Here is a 17,927-nt window from a genome sequence, read left to right on the forward strand (position 1 = left end):
GTATAATGTGGATAAATGTGAGGTTATCCACTTTGGTGGCAAAAACAGGAAGGCTGATTATTATCTGAAAGGAAAGATTGGGAAAAGGGGAGGTGCAACAAGGCCTGGGTGTCCTTGTGCACCAGTCGCTGAAGGTAAGCATGCAGGTGCAGCAGGCGGTTAAGGCAGCAAATGGTATGTTGGCCTTCGTAGCAAGAGGATTCGAGTACAGGAACAAGGATGTCTTGCTGCAGTTGTACAGTGCCTTGGTGAGACCACACCTCGAGTATTGTGTGCAGTTTTGGTCACCTTATCTGAGGAAGGAGGTTCTTACCATGGAGGGAGTGCAGCGAAGATTCACTAGACTGATACCTGGGATTGCAGGAAAGACGTATGGAGAGAGATTGGGTCAATTAGGCTTATATTTGCTAGAGTTTAGAAGAATGAGAGGTGATCTCATTGAAACTTATAAAATTCTAACAGGACTAGACTAGACAGACGAGATGCAGGAAGGCTGTTCCCGATGGCGGGGGAGTCCAGAACCAGGGGTCACAGTCTAAGGATAAGGGGTAAGCCATTTAGGACTGAGATGAGGAGGAATTTCTTCACCCAGAGAGTGGTGAACCTGTGGAATTCTCTACCACAGAAGGCAGTTGAGGCCAATTCTTCATTAAATATATTCAAGAAGGAGTTGGATATATTTCTTAAGGCTAAGGGGATCAAGGCATATGGGGAGAAAGCAGAAACAGAGTACGGAATTTGGATGATCAGCCATGATCGCACTGAATGGCGGAGCAGGCTCGAGGTTCCAAAAGGCCTACTCCTGCTCCTATCTTCTATGTTTCTATGAAGTGTCCATGGCATAAATTTCATATTCATTTTAAAAAGCAACGAGGCAAATGCCAACACTAATCCAACGAACTCAAAACACTCATTCAGGGTTAAAATTCCAACTATCAAGAACAGCCATGTTGATTCCGTAGCATACAACCCAAAATTAAAGTTATAGCATAATGAACACAGCAAAAAATAACAATTCTAAAAATATAATTGCCCTTCTTTCAATACCTAAAGTAACTTTCCCCTCTGCTAGGACTGTCTGCTTATCTTTTGCAGGAGTTTGGGTCTTTAAGCTGGCCCAAGTCACATTCTTACTGATGTCACTACTCCTTAGTCTCAAAGTCCCAGCCTTCAGAGCTCTGCACCATGCATTAGCCCCTCTGCATCCTCCGACAATTTCACGTCTTGCCATGTGTTCCTCCCAGATTCTGGTGCACGAGACCCACCTCCTGCTACGGCTATGGGGGTAGCACTCGCGCCTCAGAGTCAGGCAGTTGTGGGTTCAAGTCACACTCCAAAGACTTGAGCACAGGCTCAAGTTCCAGGCCGACACTCCAGTGCAGTACTCGGAGTGTCGAAGATGCCGTCTTTCAGACGAGACGTTAAACCAAGACCCAACCTGCACTGTTCAAAAGAGCAGTGGAGTTATCCCCAGTGTCCTGGCCAGTATTTATCCTTCAATCAACATCACTAAAAACAAATTATCTGGTCAGAATCACATTGCTGTTTGTGGGACCTTGCTGTGCGCAAAATTGGCTGCAATTTTTCCTACATTACAAGTCACTACACTTCAAAAGTACTTCATTGGCTGTAAAGCAATTTGGGATGTTCAGAGGTAGTGAAAGGCACTAAACAAATGCAAGCCTCTCTTTCTTTCTATTCCCATTATACAGCTGACCACCCAACTTCTCTTCCTGGCTCCCATACTAGCCAATATTGGAAGTGGTTCTCTCTAAGGTAGTTTCACTCATCATCACACCCCACCCTAAAAAAAAATCCTTAGTTCCTCTGACCTTGCAAACTACCGCCCCATCTCCAAAGTCCATGACCATGTTGTCACCTCCCAAATCTGAGCTTGTATATATAACACACATGGGGAGATAGGAGAGAAACTAGGAAAAGATACAGGTTTAGGGCTAGGGCAGAGACAGCTGAATGTCCATATCCATAGACAGTGGGGTGAGACAGCTCATTTGAATTTTTTGATGGGGGTGTGATTAGAAACATTGAGAACCACTTGCAGCAGTGCTGTAAGAAAAGAGACAATTAACAATTTTAATCTTTAAAAAAAAAGTACAGAAGAGAAAGCTTATGGAATCCAAAACAAAGTTGTAAGTTTCAGTATTGATTTACCAATTTATAGGAAACAGACTGCAGTTATCAAAAGGAATTTTAACTCGAGGCAAACAAGGGTAGAGGTGGTATGTTTGCATTGCACCAAACTAATTGTACTACCCTGTACAGTATGGAAAAAACCCCAAACATTCAATAAAACACACTCCTAAAATAATTATTTAAAGTATATATTTTAAAAGTAAGTGGGTGTTTTTGAAAAGGTTGAAGACTGGCAATAATATTTAAATTTTTTCCACACAAGGGCCCCGGTGGGAAAAATCCTTGGTGGGGCTCACCGGTTTAAATGTCAAGACTGGCCCACCAGAGGAACCTCCACTGCTGACCTCGGGCTTATTTCCACTGACCACGTCTTATCTTACTGAGAGCCCAGGGCTGACATAGGTGGTCACCAATCCCTCCTATGCCGATGGTCACGTTTAGGCCTCTGCCCTCAACCGGCTGTGCAGCTTCCCCGATAAAAGACGGAGACCCGACTTATTTTTCTTGCCATTCCGGAAGAGTCCTGCTGAAGTTAAAGCAGGAGTATGCCAGAATGGTTGCAGATTTTTAGGGCCTTGATTTTCATGCTTTTGTGGATTAGGAAACATTACTTCTCCCAGTAATTTCAAATACTATTTTCTTGACTTTCTTTAATGTTCCCCACCTTAACTCTTTCCATGCATTACTTCTTGGATAAGGGGGCAGACAGTGATGTGTTCCTGTCTTTATCAATCCAGCCCTGTAAACAGAGGGTAAAGGAGAGATCCACAAGAGGAACCGGGAAAAACAAAAATGAGGAGCTTTGATTAGTTCTTTCGTTGGCATGCCATGCCACGAAATACTAGCAAATCCTATGCAGCTCATTTAAAAATCTTTGTACTTGCTACCACATGAAGTAGTTGAGGTGAATAGCATAGATGCCTTTAAGGGGTAGCAATCTAAGTACATGAGAGAAAGGAATAGAAGGATATGTGAGCGAGATGATTTAGAGCGGGAGGAGGCTAGTGTTGAGCATAAACACTGGCATAGAACAGTTGGGCTGAATGGCCTGTTTCTGTGCTGTAAAGTCTATGTAATACTTCAAGACTAGGTTGCACTGTTAATGCCTAACCTGGAATGTGACTACACAATGCATTGTGTAATTAAATTATTTATGCTTCTCTTATCACAAGCCCTTGCATACAATCCAAGTACCCGCCCATGCCCCTCGTGACAAAGGAATTCTACTGTTCGTGATAATGATCGGCAAATCGAACATCTGTCTGCAGACAGCAGAGTTTCACAGTGCAGCAGTTTGCTCCCCAGAAGGAACTGCAAAGACATCAACATTGAACAGATGAATGGTACTAGTAATCAATCAAACATCGAGAAATGCAAGCTAATATTTACTGGTGCAAAACAAATTTGGCTATGCAATATAGTGTACATAGCGGAAATAAATTATAGAAAGGAAGGTTTGGGTGCGTTACCTGACATTTTAGGTACCAGGCGTGAAAAACAGAATGGAAGTGCATGAACACAGTACAACTCCAGATAACTAACTTGGCAGCTATGAAGTAATGGTGAAACTATTCTTCTGTATGACATAATTAGAAAGACAGAGGTACTTCTAAATGATTTAAAGGGAAAAATGGCAGATTTTAAATCAAAATGTGTTCTGTCCTCTCCCACTCTTTTCCTACTTCATACAAGGGCCATCTTAGCCTACCCCATCCATGCTTTTGTGGATAGATCGGTTCTACATTCATTAACTTCCTTCAGATTGCATGCAATGTAATGAGTGAATCACTACGTTTTTGATTTTGTCCATGCCCTTCAGTGAGGCAATGAAAAACTTATTTCTTTCAACGATTCAAAGACACAGGTCCAGATTCTCCCCATCAGTACCAGAGCATAACAGCATCGCTCATCAGGAGCGCCGATCACAGACTTGGGCGCGACCATTAAAATTAGCGGATGAAAAAACTCGGGCAGCTGGTTCCCATATTTGTGCTGGGTGCTCCCGATGGGCAAACTTCTTACTCCTGGGCCCTGGAGGAAATTCAGTAATCTGCATGTTTCTTTTGTAAGCCCAACCAAAAGCTACCACCCCTTACTTTTGCTGGCTCCATCGTTAGTTTTTCCTGTACCCATCAACAGCATTGGTTTCACTGTCTGTTCTGGCCGCAAATGGAACTCCCATATTTCCTCCATCATTAAAGCTGAATCCAAGAAACTCAGGTTTTCTCTTTTGTGCCAAATGTTTCTTTACTTCTTACTAAATTTGTCAACTCGCTAAAAACCCAAGTCCATCCACTTAATATTGTTCACTTACCTGAAAATCTTTCAAATTCCTGAACAATGTAGAAGAAACTTTGTTAGCTAATAGGGGACCTCTCACCTCTAGCCTCCAATAGTTCTCTATTGTAACACCTGTGTTTTCTGTTCTTGATATTACAGTGCACCTTTAAATTTTCCTTTCTTGTTCCTGCTAAGCTTAAAAGTCTTTAGCTGATAATTGCACTCCATATTTATCAACTTCCTTCAGATCACAGGCCTTTAATGTCACAGACTTTAGTTCCCTCTGTTGTTCTACATGCCCTTAAATTGGGCAATTCAAATTGTTTTATCAATTCCTCAAAGTGATGTTTCTTTGTCTTTCAGGAGGAGAGTGGACCTGCTTCACTTGCTGAAATTCTTAGTCTCTCTGACACGGACCTCAAATGGATCTTCCATATCCCCCAATTTGCTAAAAACTTAAGAAGCTCTACTTCTTTCTCACGCTAAGCATTTAAAATCTCAACAGTTGGAGTGTCTTTTCTAGCACTTCTTACATTCCTAGGTAGGATACAAGAAAAATCAGGTCACATGGGCAATATGTCCAGTATCCTTCCCCACATCTACAGACTGTAGTTAGCGCTCCCTGAACTTTACCAAGTTCCAAATACACTCTGCCTCCCCCCAGATCTTCATGTTGAAAGCAATCCATCATCTCACCGTGCAGTCTCCTACTCTTACTCATTCTTTCCCAGGATCTCAAAACTGTGAAACAGCCATCTTTCCTTCTCTGCACAACCTTCAAGCCAACACTCAAATTTGCCATTGCCTAATTGCCAATTCCTGATCTACCTTATCTCTCTCTTTACAGCCTTACCAGTGGTACCCTGCACTGTGGACCTTGATCATTTTTGGCTTAGCGATAAAAATAAGTGACTAAATACAACAACCAGCGTAGTTTCTAGCTGCGCACATAATTATGCCAACTGAATAATTCAGAACTGGAAAAAAAGGTCATCGCCCTATTGAAATGTATTACAGGAAATGAATGTGACTGTAGTTATTTATTTTCCTATGCACTCACACCTGGTTCTCAGGCATCCGATAATAGAAAAATCTCTAAGTAGAGTAAGTGCACTCCAAAGTATGTACAAACAAAAAGACATCCAAGCTGATGGTGAAAACTATGGGTGATTCAAAAGTGATATAAATAGTTGGCCCAATAGAATTTCAAAAAGCTAATGTAACTGAAAATTCATTGGAAAACCACATACAATACCCCAATATTAAAACCAGGCTTAAGTCACAATATGAACAAAGGAAACTGCAAGACAACTGTAAACAGAGTTTACAGGTGCAAAACTAAGCTGCTCCCCAGATGATCACTGATGTCCTCTTAAGTACTCAAGATGAATGCAGATGAGGCCTATCTTCTCTCATTCAGCCAAAAAACATCCAATAAGCTCCTAAATTACTAAACTTTGCACCTCCACTGGCCTTCTTGGAAATCTATTTCAAGGATTGATTACTCTGTGCGAAGAGGTTCATCCTGACCTCAGTCTTAAATTTACCCTGAACTAGTTTGAACCTATGCCACCCATGTTCTACAGTCTTGCTTCACCTTCATTTGAATCTAATTGGGAGGGAAATAGGAAATTGTCATGAGGATGTAATTTAAAGGCATATAGCCACTTAAAAGATAAGTGACTGCACAGGGGCTGTTGGAAAGTTAAGGGTTACTAATCAAACTGACCTGTATAACTACAACTGGTCATAGTGCAACAGGATTTTTTTTTTTTTTTTTTTTTTTTTTTTTTTTTTAAGATAAACAGGAAAACAGCAGGGTTTCAATGAGAAGGAAGGATGCATTATGTCCTACTACAGATGTCGATCATCTACAAGGGATGCCTGTGCAAAGAGATGCGATTTGAGCAACAATGACCACGAGTAACTAATGTGTAGCTTTAGTGACTAATGTAATAAACATAGGCAGAGGATCAATTAACCACAGTAGAGTGGGTGGTTAGGTAAATAAGCAGTCTATAAACTGTTCGAGAGGATCAGAGAACAGATAAAAACGTAAGAAATAGGAGCTAGAATAGGCCATTTGGCCCTTCGAGCCTGTTCCACCATTCAACAAGATCATGGCTGATCTTCTACCTCAACTCCACTTTTCCTCCCAATCACCATATCCCTTAGTTCCCAAAAATATATCTACCTCTGTCTTGAATATACTCAACGACTGAGCATCCACAGCTCTCTGGGGTAGAGAATTCCAAGGATTCACAACCAAGTGAAGAAATTTCTCCTCAGCTCAGTTCTAAAGGGCCGACCTCTTATTCTGAGACTGTGGCCCCGTGTTCTAGATTCCCCAGCCAGGGGAAATATTTGCTCAGCATTAACCCTGTCAAGCCCCTTAAGAATTTTATATGTTTCAATTAGATCACCTCTCATTCTTCTAAATGCTAGGGAATATAGGCCTAGTCTACTCAATCTCTCATTAGGGCAATCCCCACATCCCAGGAACCAGTCCAGTGAACCTTCATTGCACTCCCTCAAAGGCAAGTATGTCTTTCCTTAGGTAAGGAGACCAGAACTGTACACAGTACTCCAGCTGTGGCCTCACCAATGCCCTGTATAATTGTAGTAAGACTTCTTTACTCATACTCTAATCCTTGTAACAAAAGCTAACCATTTCCTTTCCTAATTGCTTGCTGTACCTGCATGTTAACTTTGTGATTCATGTACAAGGACACCCAGGTCCCTCTGAATGCAAACATTCCCCAGTCTCACCATTCAAAAAATATCCTGCTTTTGTTTTTCCTACCAACGTGGATAACTTTACACTCATCACATTGTATTCCATTTGCCATGTTCTTGCCCACTCGGTCAACCTGTCTGTATCTCTCTGCAGCCTCTTTACGTCCTCCTCACAGCTGACTTTCCCACCTAGGATTAATTAGCAATTAGCAATCTTGTTGTGCGAGGCCCCTTGGGGCAGAGCAATCATAATATGATCGACTTCTTCATTAAGATGGAGAGTGAAGTAGTTGACTCAGAGACTAGGGTCCTGAATTTAAATAAAGAAAACTACTGTACGATGGTATGAGGCGCGAGTTGGGTAGGATTGATTGAGGAATGTCACTCAAAGGGTTAACGGTGGATAGGCAATGGCAAACATTCAAAGATCGCATGGATGAACTACAGAACTTGTTCATCCCAGTTGGCATAAAAATAAAACAAAAAAAGGTGACTCAACCGTGGCTAACAAGGGAAATTAGGGAGAGCATAAGATCCAAGGAGAGGACATATAAATTGGCCAGAAAAAGCAGTAAACCTGAGGATTGGGAGCAGTTTAGGATTCAGCAAAAAAGAGGGCAAAGGGATTAATTAAGAGGGGGAAAATAGAGTATGAATGTAAGCTTTCAGGGAACATAAAAACTGACTGTAAAAGCTTTTATAGATATGTGAAGAGAAAAAGATTGAAGTCAAGCGTAGGTCCCTTGCAGTCAGAATCAGGGGAATTTATAATGGGGAACAAAGAAATGGCAGACCAATTAAATACATACTTTGGTTCTGTCTACACAAACGAGGACACAAATAACCTCCTAGAGATGTCGGGGAACATAGGGTCTGAAAGGGAGGAACTGATAGAAATCAGTATTTGTAGGGAAATGGTTAGGAAAATTGACGGGATTGAAAGCCGATAAATTCCCTGGGCCTGATAATCTACATCCTAGGGTACTTAAGGAAGTGGCCCTAGAAATAGTAGATGCATTGCTGGTCATCTTCCAAAATTCGATTGACTCTGGAACAGTACCCATGGATTGGCAGGTAGCTAATGTTACCCCACTGTTCAAAAAAGGTGGTAGAGAGAAAACAGGGAATTACAGACCGGTAAGCCCAACATCGGTAGTGGGGAAAATGCTAGAGTCCATTATAAAAGATGTAATAGCAGAGCACTTGGAAAACAGTGACCGGATCGGACAAAGTCAACATGGATTTACAAAAGGTAAATCGTGCTTGACTAATCTACTGGAATTTTTTGAGGATGTAACTGGTAAAATAGATAAGGGAGAACTAGTGGATGTGGTGTATTTGGACTTTCAGAAGGCTTTTGATAAGGTCCCACATAAGAGATTAGCGTGTAAAGTTAAGGCACATGGGATTGGGGGTAAGGTATTGACTTGGAGAGAGAACTGATTGGCAGACAGAAAGCAAAGAGTTGGAATAAACAGCTCTTTTTCCAAGTGGCAGGCAGTGACTAGTGGGGTACCGCAGGGATCGGTCCTTGGACCCCAACTAGTCACAATATATATTAATGATCTAGACGAGGGAACGAGATGTAATATCTCCAAGTTTGCAGACGACACAAAGCTTGGTGGGCATGTGTGCTGTGAGGAGGATGCCGAGAAACTCCAGTATGATTTGGACAGGTTGGGTGATTGGGCAGAAGCATGGCAGATGCAATATAACATGGATAAATGCGAGGTTATCCACTTTGGTGTCAAAAGTAAGGCAGCAGATTATCTGAATGGCAATAGATTGGGAGAAGTGCAACGAGACCTGGACGTCCTTGTGCACCAGTCGCTGAAGGTAAGCATGCAGGTGCAGCAGGCGGTTAAGGCGGCAAATGGTATGTTGGCCTTCGTAGCGAGAGGGTTTGAGTACAGGAACAAGGATGTCTTGCTGCAGTTGTACAGGGCCTTGGTGAGACCACACCTTGAGTATTGTGTGCAGTTTTGGTCACCTTATCTGAGGAAGGATGTTCTTGCCATGGAAGGAGTGCAGCGAAGATTCACCAGGCTGATACCTGGATGGTAGGAATGACGTACGAGGAGAAATTGGGTCGATTGGGCTTGTATTCGCTGGAGTTTAGAAGAATAAGAGGGGATCTCATTGAAACTTATAAAATTCTAACAAGACTAGACAGACTAGATGCAGGAAGGATGTTCCTGATGGTCAGGGAGTCCAGAACCAGGGGTCTAAGTAAGGATAAGGGGTAAGCCATTTAGGACAGAGATGAGGAGGAATTTCTTCACCCAGAGTGGTGAACCTGTGGAATTCTCTTCCACAGAAGGCAGTCGAGGACAATTCATTAAATATATTCAAGAAGGAGTTGGATATATTTCTTAAGGCTAAAGGGATCAAGGGATATGGGGAGAAAGCAGGGACAGGGTACTGAATTTGGATGATCAGCCATGATCACATTGAATGGCGGAGCAGGCTCGAGGGGCCGAATGGCCTACTCCTATCTTCTATGTTTCTAGCTTTGTATCATTAGCAAACTTGGATAATTTACATTCAGTCCCTTCATCTAAGTTTTGTTTGTGGAAAGTACATTTGAAGTAAAACAACCAAGACTGTTTACGTAATAAGCTGTTCTTGAGCAGATGCAAGAACATATAAACCAGTGTGAAATGTACCTTTGAAGTATGCAAACTGAAATGTATAAAAGGATGGCTTTCCAAGATTAGTTGGAGAGCTCGAGAGAGAGAGAGAAAAACCCAAAGCTACTCTTTTGCACTGTATAGATTGATCTCCTGTGCTGTACGAATAAAGTCTGTTCTGTATACTCCACTATCAAGTGTCTTGTGCTTACTCAAAGCGTGTTGTTGTGAATCACAGGAGGAAGGTGGTTAACTCAACAGGGGCCAGGAGCAAAAACCCATACAGCCTTTAGAATGGGTTGAAATACCTTTGAACCTATGTGAAAACTGGGATCAAGTAACAGCAGTGCTGCACCAAACCCAGTTTCAGGCTGGAGAAGTGAACATTATGCTACATGAGTATGAGAAACATTGCAGTCTTTGGCATTCCATGGTACCTTTCTCTATAATGCAGCAGTGTAGCATACCTACAATAAGCCAAAGGCATAAAAGGTGAGGGCTGAAGTGACTTTCAGCATCACTTGTAATGCTGTGGTTGCAAGTCAGATTAAATCATTAGAGGCACAACTCAGTCTCACCACAGGATTCCTGGAACAATGCGAGGTTCAGCCATGATCTTATTGAATGGCAGAGCAGGCTTGATGGGCCATCTGGCCTACTCCTGCTCCTATTTCTTATGTAAATGCACCCTGCCTGTGCTTCCAAGTTACAGAGCACGTCTGCCTGGCATCCCTTGATTGCTCTTCCTCTTCTCCCTTCCAAAAACAGAGATTCCAGAGGGAAAGTCCATTTCTCACATCTAGAGGATGTAAACAAATTTTGGCAGTACCAGAACCCATGGCACAAAGACTTCTCACCAATTAGGTGGGCAACAAAATATGTAAAAAAAATAAAAGCACACAAAGCATCCTTCAAAACCAGTAGTTAGTCTTCCTCTGGTCCTTTTAATACACATCTTTGCATTCAACTGCTACCTAACAATCCTGGAAGCCCTTCTTCGTACATGGACTCCTAGATCGCTTTCAACTTCACCTTTTGCTACTGCTACATAATGTCACTCATGTTTCGTTTCGTTTCCCCCCCCCCCCCAACCAAATGTAGTATCTTATAATTATATTAAATTGAATCTGCTGCTACTCTGGCTTCTATAGGTCCCTGGCTGCAGCCCTTCACGAGTTTGGCATCATCTGCAAACCTGACCACTTTGCACAGAGTTTGAATCGCTACTCAGTACTCCACCACTCCCTAACAAGTACCTGTTACTTCATCATTCGAAGCTTATGCAGCAGCCTCTCGAGGAACTTCAAAGGCTTTCTGGAAATATCACTGATTTCATTAGTACTTACAAGGAACCGTGGCTTGATCGCTTTACAAGGCCCACACCATGTTGCAGAGAAGTCAATAACCACCAGTTTGCATCCCGCCTCCTTTAGCACCATTTCAAAATCTTTCTGAAAAATAGCATAGGATTGCATCAGTGGCATTCAACCTACATAACACATTGTAGCTCGCAGTCTCCGTACACTGTTACTCAGAATCAATGTGTATGGTTTGTCAAAAAGGGTTCTTTGGCGTTCCTTTAACCACATATTGTAAATATGGATTTGCCATTGGAGGTTTTTATCCACCTCAAAAGTCTTAATTTATTCAAATTCCTCTTTATCCTCCAAGGAAAAAATTGCAGAGCTATGGGGAAAGAGCAGGGGAGTGGGACTAATTGGATAGCTCTTTCAAAGAGTAGGCACAGGCACGATGAGCCAAATGGCCTCCTTTTGTGCTGTAAGATTCTAAATACATAGTACCAAAAAAAAAAGCAACTTTGATAGATCAAGTGATCACAATATATATGAACAGACATCTACATGTATGGCAGCTTCAGTGTACATTCTAGACACCTTATAGTCTTACAATTCTATTAGGTCAACGACCACCTCTTACCAAAGAGGAGATGATGGCATGGGCTACAATATACACTAATGGAGATAAGTAACATAGCCTCAAAACAAAAGCAACTGAAGATCCTTGCTTCCGTATACACGGCAATCTACATTTCCATGCATACAGTATGGAAATAGTACGGAACTATAGGTTGGGAGACTGCTCAATTAGATACTCAAGACAGAGGACATGTGCTTGTAATTATCAAAAGAGAATAATCAAACAATTCACAGGCAGTTGTGGGGTTCAAAATGACCAATTCACAAATATAAAACTGTGAAGAGAGAAACAGAGTTAGCATTTCAGGTCTACGGCTTTTGTCAGAACTGGAAACAGTTAGAGATGTAACAGGTTTTAAGCAAGTAGAGGCAGGGAAAGGGGCGGGGGACAGGAAAGAACAAAAGGGAAGATCTGTGGTAGGCAGGAGAGATTGAATGACAAAAGGGATGATGGTGCGAGGCGAAAGATGGTAATGGGACAAAAAGATACAAAAGATGGGTCTAGGTGGTGTAAATGGGAATTCAGTATCAGGAACAGCTGCTGTCCGAAAAGAGGGCAGAGGTTATGATCTGAAATTGTTGAACTCAATGTTGAGTCCAAAAGGCTGTAAAGTGTCTAAAAGATGAGGTGCTGTTCCTTGAGCTTCATTGGAATAGTGCAAGAGGCTGAGGACAGAGTGGGAGCAGTCCAGAGAATTAAAATGACAGGAAATCAGAAGCTCGGGGTCACACTTGTAAACTGAACGGAAGTGTTCTGCAAAGTGGTCATCCAATCCAAGTTTGGTCTCCCCAATGTCGAGGAGATTGTATCGCGAGTAGCGAATACAGTATTCTAAATTGAAAGTACAAGAAGTAAATTGCTGCTTCTTCTGGGAAGGGAAGAGGAAAAAGGGCAGGTGCTGCATCTCCCGTGCTTGCATGGAAAGGTGCCGTGGGAAGGGGTGATGAGAGGAGTGGACCAGGGTGTTGGAGGGTACGGTCCCTTCGGAATGCTGAAACGGGAGGAGAGGGGAAGATGTGTTTGGTGGTGGGATCACACTGGAGGTGGCAGAAATGGTGGAGAATTATTCGTTGAATGTGAAGGCTGGTGTGATGGAAGTTGAGGACAAGGGGAACACGATCATGGCTCTGGGAAGCGAGAAAGGGCAAAAGCAGAAAATGGAATGGACACGGTCGAGGGCCCCGTCAACCACGGTGGAGGGAAATCCTCAGCTGAGGAAAAAGGAAGAAATATTGGAAGCACTGGTATGGAAGATGGCATCATCGGAATAGATGTGACAGGAAGTGGGGTGGGAGGAAGTGTAGTCAAGGTAGCTGTGGGAGTCAGTGGGCTTATAGTGGATACTTGTTGATAGCCTATCCCCAGAAATGGAGTATCCCCAGAAATGGAGATAGCAAAATCGAGGAAAGGAGGGGAAGAGTAGGAGATGGACCATGTGAAGGTGAGGGAAGGGTGGAAATTGGAAGCAAAGTTGATGACATTTTCCAGTTTGGGGCCAAATTCAGGAAAAGGCACCGATAGTCATCAATGTACCGGAAAAAGTGAGGGAGGGGACCCGAATAGGACTGGAACAAAGAATGTTCTACATACCCCACGAAAAGGCAGGCATAGCCAGGACCCATATGGGTTCCCATAGCAACACCTTTTATTTGGAGGAAGCGAGTAGAGTCAAAAGAGAAGTGGTTCAATGCGAGAACAAGTTCAGCCAGAGGGTGGTGTGATGGTTGGGGACTGGTTGAGCCTCTGTTCAAGGAAGAAGCAGAGCGCCCTCAGGCCACCTGGTTGGAGATTGAGCAGCTGAGGGATTGGACCTCCATGGTGAAAAAGAGATGGTTAGGGCCAAGAAACTGTTAAAGTGGCGGAGGACGTTGAAGATGTAGGTAGGAAGAGACTGGACAAGGGGGGGAAAAAAGGGTCGAGATAGGAAGAAATAAGAAAAGGCTGAAACAATGGGTCTACTAGTGCAGTCCGGTTTGTGGATCTTGGGAAGGAGGTAGAAGTGGGCTGTGCGGGGATGGGAGACTATGGGGTTGGCGGCCTTGGAGGGAAGATCTCCAGAGGATATGAGGTCAGTGATGGTCTTAGAAACGATGGCTTGATGTTCAGTGTCGGGGTCATGGTCCGGGGGAGGTAGGCGGAAGTGTCAGAGTTGGCATTCAGCCTCCGCAAGGTAGAGGTCGGTTCGCCAAACTACAACAGCAGGTTTAATGACAAGGTTAGGATGGGATCAGAGAACGGAGCGCTGCAAGTTCAGAGGGAGGCAAGTTAAGTGTGAGTGAGGGAAGCAGAGAAATTGAGATGACCAATGTCACGCTGGCAGTACCCAATGAAAAGATTTAGAGAGGGCAAGAGGGTCCAGGTGGAACGAGAATTCTGAAGACGGGAGAAAGGGTCGGCGGGGGGTGGGTGGAGAAAGTGTGTGTCCGGGGTAAAGAAGTGGGTGCCGAGCTCAAAATTAAGAGGTGGGGGCATAAGGGGGATGAAGCTGAGGCTTTCACTGAGGACTGATAATTTGGGGGTCAGAAGGGAAAGTGAAAATATGGCATGGGTCGAGATTGGAAGATGGGGCCGGAGGAAAAAGGTTTCCGGAGGGGCATTGGTATTCAAGAGTTGTTGAAACTTGCAATCCTCGACACCTGAAAGGAAGATAAAAAGTCTTTTGTTAAAGCACCGGATGAGGCAATGGATGAACTGCAGACCAGGACAGCTTTGATATAAAAGAGTGAGTGTGTGCTGCTGAAGAGAGGTCAAGAGCGTGGATCTCAGGATGCGGCGAGAGCAGTGGTTCGAGGAATGCTGAATATCCTGGAGATATCTGTAATCATAGGTGGATCCGAAACATGAAGGGTGGAATTTCAGTTGGAATGCACAAGGAATAAATCAGAGCCGGAGACAGTTGCGGAGGTCTTTACTTCTGAAGGGTTTCAGTCGTTGCAGAAACAGTAGCTACATCTCAACTAGCCGAAACTTTCCTAGGTTGGCATCGCTCAATTCCCAGGAAGTTCTTTACACGATTCCAGATGTAGGACTGTGTGTACTGCTCTATGTACTCTCTTAAGATGAATGCTTTGAAACAATAAATTAAGTTTAATTGTCACACACATTACTACTGCTAGCTTTTTGAATTGGTATTAAAAAGGAATTATCCCAATATGGCCCTATCAAAATGCAAGTTCTTAAGGTGGTCAGCCCACTAAATCATAAATGATGCTCAAATTTTAACCAACAGATCACAAAAGTAAATCTGACCACCTACAAGTAAAAGGTCTGGTTAAAAAATGACTAGGACAGAATCAGTATCTACTTAAGTGGTCAAAATAATTACTGCGAAACTTGTTACTGAACAATCTGGATACAAAATTATTCCTGGAATCTGCCCAAAATGCTCAGCCCTGGTATAGCCTCTGCACCGAGTGCATCAGAGCTCTCTCTTCCAGGCTTTGTACAATGTGTTAAAAACAAATGCTGAACTTAAAAAAAAAACCATAGCTGTAATACCAGCTTTGCAGTACCACTATCAACTTCCCATTACTTGCACCATAAAAACAATGGCCCATAATTTGCAGTCAGCGGCGAAACAAAGGCGCTCGCTGCTGGTCCTGAAGAAAGCTGCCCACAGAGATCCGTGGCAAGAAGTTTGCCTTTTGACGTTCAATTGATTTCAGCGCTCTGTAATGGGAATCCCGAGCCTAGTGCTGCAGTGACGGCAACAAGCTATCTAAGCAGCCAGTCGCATTGCAGAATTCTCAGACAGGAAACGAGAAGCTGCTTTTATCCAGACTTAAGAAATATTATAAAGATTGGGACTCGCGCATGGGGATAAGGTAGAATCTGAAATATCATGAACAAACTTAAGCTTTTTTAAAAATTGTAATTTTTATCATAATGGAGAAATTTGAGACTCCACAATTATAAAAATTAAGCAGCTTCTGGAGAGACGGGGGTCAGCTTGACTGAAGGTAGGGGGATATGCAAGAACCCAGAGTTAGAAGGATGGAGAGTTTGGGAGCAGAGGGGGAGGTTATGGGGCTGGAAAAGTTACGCTAGGGGAAGGATGAAGAGATTTAACGATGAGAATTTTGAATTTAAGGACTTGTAGACCAGGAGCCAATCAATAATGTTCGTTTCAAAAACACTTCAACCGGTATGAAATTCATTAGAAAATAACTCTTAAGGTGTGTTTATTCTCAGAGAAGCACTGAATCGATATGACCGTGTCAAAACAAGTCACTGGTCACTTATTTTAACTTAAGCTCGGGTCAAATTTAGATCTAAAAATTGGGAAAAGGCTCAATAACGGGTTCCTGCAGTCATTTATTCCAAAGGCCAGCGTGCGGAGTGATCATCCCCTTCAATTAAACAAATATTTTAAAAGGAGATTTTAAAAAAGTACGAAGTTGAAACGTTACAAGATCCGAGTCCAGCGCAGAAACCATCGCAAGGTCTCATCCATGCGGTCCGGTTGTCCCATTCCCCACAAAAACCCACTACAAAACGACATTTTGTCCACTATCGTTCTGCAAATCCAAGGAGGTCGAACATCGTGTCAACGAAACTCTTCTGATGATTGTGAAAGAGAGGGGGGGGGGGGGGTTAAAGAGATTATTTTTAACCGCAATTTTAAAAATGTTTCCTCCCCCCCCCCCCGCCCAAATCATCTCTCCGACCCTTTGACTAACGGAAAATTGCGACGGCGAAAATGGCTCGAGTCCCAACAGGAGAGGCGCGGAAGCCGGCCGGAGCCCGAGACAGACAATCAATGAATCAAAGCGCCTCGAGACCGCCGCCCGGGGAGAAACGGAACACTCGCAAAAGCGCCTCGAGGCCGGGGGAGGGGATGGCATGGAACACTCGCAAATGTGCGAAAACGTTGCTAACCTGGTTCTCAAGCACACGGACTCCCATCTTCAGTCTCCGCACCTACACACCACGACCAGGCTGTAAAGCTGCTAGCAAACCAAAGCACTGCACCGTTACTGGACAGCTCTGTATGCAATCTGCGCCGGTGAGTGGGGCGGGCTAATTCCACCAAGCAGCAGGTGCGGCGTGGCGTTGCACGCTGGGATATTGTATGAAGTGATTTTAAATGCAAGGAGGACTTGGTGCAATTTTTATTTGCACCCAGCCTGTTGAGTGTTTTATATTAAAGCCAGTTGTATCCTGAACGGTTGTTTGCTTAGTTGCACCCGTGTTCATTCCAAGTTTTCTGAGATATTCTCGTTATATGTAGCCTGTGTCTGTGGGTCTCGCATATTTACATATACAACAAGCATAGCTCGGTGTTTCAATATAACTTGTGTTTATTCTCTAGTGCTATAGATTTGTAAAACGTGGCCCCAGAAATGGACAGCTAAATCAAGCCAAAGATTTTTTTGTAATTTCTTTTGTTTCAATTTCTTGCAACGTTATCGTGGGCTTTTTCTTTACTTTTTAGGATACAGTATTTTTTTAAATTCGTTTATGGGATGTGGCCGTCGCTGGCAAGGCCAGCATTTATTGCCCATCCCTAATTGACCTTGAGAAGGTGGTGGTGAGCCGCCTTCTTGAACCGCTGCAGTCTGTGTGGTGAAGGTACTCTCACGGTGCTGTTAGGGAGGGAGTTCCAGGATTTTGACCCAGCGACGATGAAGGATCGGCGATATACTTCTAAGTCAGGATGATGTGTGACTTGGAGGGGAACGTGGAGGTGGTGGTGTTCCCCTGCACCTGCTGCCCTTGTCCTTCGAGGTGAAAGAGGTCATGGGTTTGGGAAGTGCTGCCGAAGAAGCCTTGGCGAGTTGCTGCAGTGCATCTTGTAGATGGTACACACTGCAGCCATGGTACGCCGGTGGTGGATGGGGCGCCAATCAAGCGGGCTGCTTTGTCCAAGTATGTCTTGAATTTGTCTTTTTCTCTGTAATATTTTTGTAAATCCAGGTCTATTGGAAATATCATAATGCTATCAGTGCACCCTCTTGTGACTTACCCAAGTGGCTATTGTTCCTGTAAGAGTCTTGATGTACAGTGTCAACAAGCTATTCAGCGGTGGAGATATCATAGTCGACTTGATCTTGTCCTTGTAACATCGCCCTTCTCCACCCCTGCCTCAGCTCATCTGCTGCTGAAACCCTCATCCATGCCTTTGTTACCTCTAGACTTGACTATTCCAACACAATCCTGGCTGGCCTCCCACATTCTACTCTTTGTAAA

At 43.5% G+C, this 17,927-nt stretch overlaps 1 protein-coding gene across 1 annotated transcript in view; it reads right to left on the minus strand.

The window, feature by feature from the left end:
* LOC147124762 (thioredoxin-like) overlaps window positions 1-16,834 on the minus strand; it is a 29,485-nt gene extending 12,651 nt beyond the window's left edge. The window contains exons 1-2 of the mRNA XM_085992814.1: window positions 16,617-16,834; window positions 11,147-11,251 (exon numbers count right to left, since the gene is read on the minus strand). Coding sequence (XP_085848940.1) covers window positions 11,147-11,251; window positions 16,617-16,643 — 132 coding nt within the window. The 5' untranslated portion in view covers window positions 16,644-16,834. The remainder of the gene's footprint in view (window positions 1-11,146; window positions 11,252-16,616) is intronic.
* Between the last annotated feature and the right edge of the window lie 1,093 nt (window positions 16,835-17,927).

Source organism: Somniosus microcephalus, chromosome 1, assembly GCF_052327205.1.
Source record: "Somniosus microcephalus isolate GS21.2 chromosome 1, FLI_Smic_1.0, whole genome shotgun sequence".
Classification (NCBI taxonomy): domain Eukaryota; kingdom Metazoa; phylum Chordata; class Chondrichthyes; order Squaliformes; family Somniosidae; genus Somniosus; species Somniosus microcephalus.